The sequence below is a fragment of the Octodon degus genome, unplaced genomic scaffold (genome assembly GCF_000260255.1).
Source record: "Octodon degus isolate 3935 unplaced genomic scaffold, OctDeg1.0 scaffold00008, whole genome shotgun sequence".
NCBI lineage: Eukaryota > Metazoa > Chordata > Mammalia > Rodentia > Octodontidae > Octodon > Octodon degus.
In genome coordinates, this window is record NW_004524584.1 from 16,607,683 (window position 1) to 16,611,448 (window position 3,766).

At 37.7% G+C, this 3,766-nt stretch overlaps 1 protein-coding gene across 4 annotated transcripts in view; it reads left to right on the forward strand.

Moving 5' to 3' along the window:
• Positions 1-3,766, forward strand: part of Dock3 (dedicator of cytokinesis 3) — an 825,219-nt gene that overhangs the window by 615,652 nt on the left and 205,801 nt on the right. For all 4 annotated transcript variants that reach the window (XM_023706273.1, XM_023706265.1, XM_023706267.1 and 1 more), the window contains one exon: positions 1,476-1,576. In XM_023706273.1, the coding sequence (XP_023562041.1) occupies positions 1,476-1,576 (101 nt within the window). The remainder of the gene's footprint in view (positions 1-1,475; positions 1,577-3,766) is intronic.

Below are 3,766 nucleotides of genomic sequence, written 5' to 3' on the forward strand. Positions count from 1 at the left end.
CAGCAAAATATTCTAAAAGAGTCCAGTAGCCCATCATAGTATTGGGTCTTCCACTTGACTGGCAATGTCAGAAATTGTTGACCTGAGCCCCCTATAGCTGAACATAACAGCATGACTTTACTTCTTATATTTTGTTTTTATACTTTTCTGCTGGATGGTTAAGACCAAGGTAAAGCAGGACCTATGCAACAAGAGTTGTAGCTTTTGGGTCTGAAAAGGTCAGTAAAATCTCCTCAGGATTTATCCTGAGATCCTGTACCTCAGATTGTAGAACCTTTGTCAATGTCAACCACTAGGAAGAATGTATGCAATGTGTTAATTATTGAAACTGTCCTACCAATTTGATTTGAAACTGTCTCATTGCTATTTGTTTATCAATAAAATTATGGGAAAAAAAGATATACTCACAAGTGAAATAAACCAGACACATTATATAGTTTCCCTAGTAAAAGAACTCAAAAGAAGAAACACAATTAGAAAAGTATATAACAAGCAAAAGGAAAGCAAGAAATCGAGAACTATCTAATTAAGAGAGGGAAATGAGAAGAGCTAGGAAACATGACAGTGACAAGTCATACAGTCATATGTAGAAGATGGGCAATGTAATCATCCTGAGAATCTCCAGAAGATTTTTGAATCTAGCAGTTAATTGGAAAGATTCTCACCCTGACTATATATACAGACACCTGTGAACTAAGCAACTGCACTGAAGATGGAAATTTGTAGTAGTAGGTTCATGTCATTCTGGTTTTCTGAATAGGAGCTGCTTGTCATGACATGCCAGTTGCTGCTGTGCTGTCTCTTGGGTAGATGATTGTTCAAAAACAAGAGGTTGGTGAATGAAGGCAGGAGACAGGAAAAGGAATGTTGAGTCTGTCCTCCTTCAAGGTTGTATATGGTTAGATTTCTGGACTTACGTGTAAACATAAGAATTATATAATTCTTTATGCCTATTATTAAAATATATTCTAATTTTTAAAAAAAGAAGTGAGAGTTACAATGAACACTAGCAGTTTGCCCTTTTGGCTTTTCTTCTTCCTCCTTTCCCTGGCTACCAACCCCATTTCTGAAGGGCACAGCCTTCCATGTCCTTATTTATCTCATAAAATAATCTTTATTTTCCTCACTTTCCAGTTTTTTAGGAGACCTTAGTATTTATGCCACATAAATGGGGATTATTTTATCTGTCCCAGATCTATATTGCATCACTCAGCATTACTGGGAGGGGAACAGCTCAGAGTAACAGAGGAACAAACTAATGAACTTCAGGTTTGTATTGAGAGGCTGAGGATTGGAGGAAGACAGAAAACAAGACAGACACCTTGTGAATGTCTTACATTGACTGTTCATGGGAAACACTATGGAAAATATTGAGTTTGCCACTCCCTAAAGAAGTTAAGAGTCCTTTTTTCTGCTAAGGATAAATCTGAAGCCTCCAGCAAACCTTGGTGACCTACTGTCTCTATTTCCACCAGGTTTTCATCATCAACCTGCTCCGAGATATAAAGTATTTTCACTTCCGACCTGTGATGGACACATACATCCAGAAGCATTTTGCTGGAGCCCTGGCATACAAGTAAGTTGCATTTGGTATTAGTATTAAGACTTGTATTTAAATAGAAAACTAGCTTTTAAAAAGTTCAAGTGCAGCCACCATTTGTTCACCTCCCCCACCTCACTTTTTGTAAGCTTCACTTATCTGTATGTTCAATTTATCCCAAATTTGAAATATTTTCTGCTGTTATTTCTGTAGATTTTTTTGTGATTAGTCCTGTCTCTTGATTTTTCACTAATATCACTTACTCTTAGATTAGTCTTCTTTGCATTAGCCACCAGATCTAGGATCCATTTTTCATGTTCTTTTGTAGTTTTTAAGATACCTCTGAGTTTATGACCACCAATATCAGACCCATGTTCTAATTCTGACACTTTGTCTCGTATTGCTCACTTCTGCTGCCCATACTTCCAATAGGAATTTTAATCTTCTAGATTTCTGTTTAGTATCTTTTTATGGACTTTATTTCTTTGCTATGCTAGTTATTCATGTTTCGTATCATTTTGTTTAACTCAGCTAGCTTTACTTGGTGTCTTCTGTAAATTCACTGATTTTTTTTTATTGAGTTCATTATCTCTTATATCTTCTTTGAGCTCACCAAGTGAGCTTGGTGGTCTATCTTTTTAAATCTCTTCTTTTATCATTTCAAGGATTCTGATTTCCTTCCCTTCTGTGCCCATCCATCAGCTTTGAGAGAACTGAGAGTTTCTGGGGACATTTTAGTGTCTTGTTTTCTCATATTCTGGGTTTTATTGTCTATATTCTGCAGTTTACCAGTTGATTGTAGTAGAAAGACTTTGTTGTCAGTATAGAGACATCTTCATTTGTTTGTATTTCAGTGATGCACTCAGCATAGAAAGTGCATTGGATTTATAGACTGCCTTTAATAGTATGGTCATTTTAACAATGGATTCTTCTATGAACACAGGGCATCTTTTTATTTTTATGATCATATGATTTTGGTGCTTCATTTGTTGATGTGTTATATCATGCGTATTGATTTGTATATGTTGAACAATTTTTGTCCTTCTTGGATGAATTTCACCTGATCATGGTATAATCTTTTTACTATACTATTTGGTTTTGCTAATATTTATTGAGAACTTTTGCTTTTATGTTTATCAGGAATATGGGTCTATAGTTTTTTTTGCAAGTGCTATATTTTTGTGCTGTTTGGCTGGAGGGGTGATGCTGGTCTTCTAAAAAGAGTTTGGCAAAGTTCCTTCCCTCTCAGTTTTTTGGAGGACTAGGGAGGTAGCTCAGTAGAATAAGTGCTTGCCTGGCAAGCACAAGGTCCTGAGTTCAATCCCCAGTAACCCCCACCCCACCCCACCCCCCAAAAAAAGGTTTTTGGGCAGTTTAAAAAGACTTGGGATTTGTTTTCCTATAAATGTGTCAAATTTCACTGCCATCAAGTCCTAGATTTTGTGTGTATATGTGTGTGTGTGTTTAGTAGAGTCTACAGGGTCTTACCATGTAGATCCAACTCGTAATGATTGTTGTTTTCAGCCTCCAGAGTGCTGGGATTACAGACATTTGCCACCACACCCAGTCTCAATTGCCATCTCAGCATGCCCTGGGGGTGGACCTGGCATGGCACACTGGGGATCGAACCCTGGCTGCTGCACTCTGCTTAACCAGGCACTTTAATTCGCTAAGATATCTGGCCAGCCCTTAATTCCTATATATTTTTAGACAGATTTTTAATTACTGTTGCAATCTCATCACTCATTATTACTCTGTGTAGAGTTTTTATTTCTTAATTCATAATGTATGTGTTCAGAAATGTAGCCATTTCTTCTGGATTATCTGCATACTATTATCAAAAACTATGATTTAGGCAGAGCAAAAAACAAAGAGATTGGTGGGACAGACCAAAGTTAATTAAGTGTAAGGCCAGGGATATAGTTTAGTGGCATAAACTCCTTCCTGGCAAGCACAAGGTCCTGAGTTCAATCCCTGGTCAAAAAAAAAAAAAAAAAAAAAAAAAAAAAAAAAAAAAAAAGTTCATTACATATGTGACAGAAGTGGTATTCAATTCAACAGTTAAAGGACAGCACTAGCAAAAGAATTGCTGGAGTAGGATTTTTTGCCGAGTTCCGGGAGCCCCCAGACCCAGTCCTAGCCCAGGTCCAGTGAGTGTGCGGAGAGTTTCCTGCTACCCTGCGCCGGCGGGACCAGTCCCAGCCCAGGCGCAGCTTGGGCAGGACC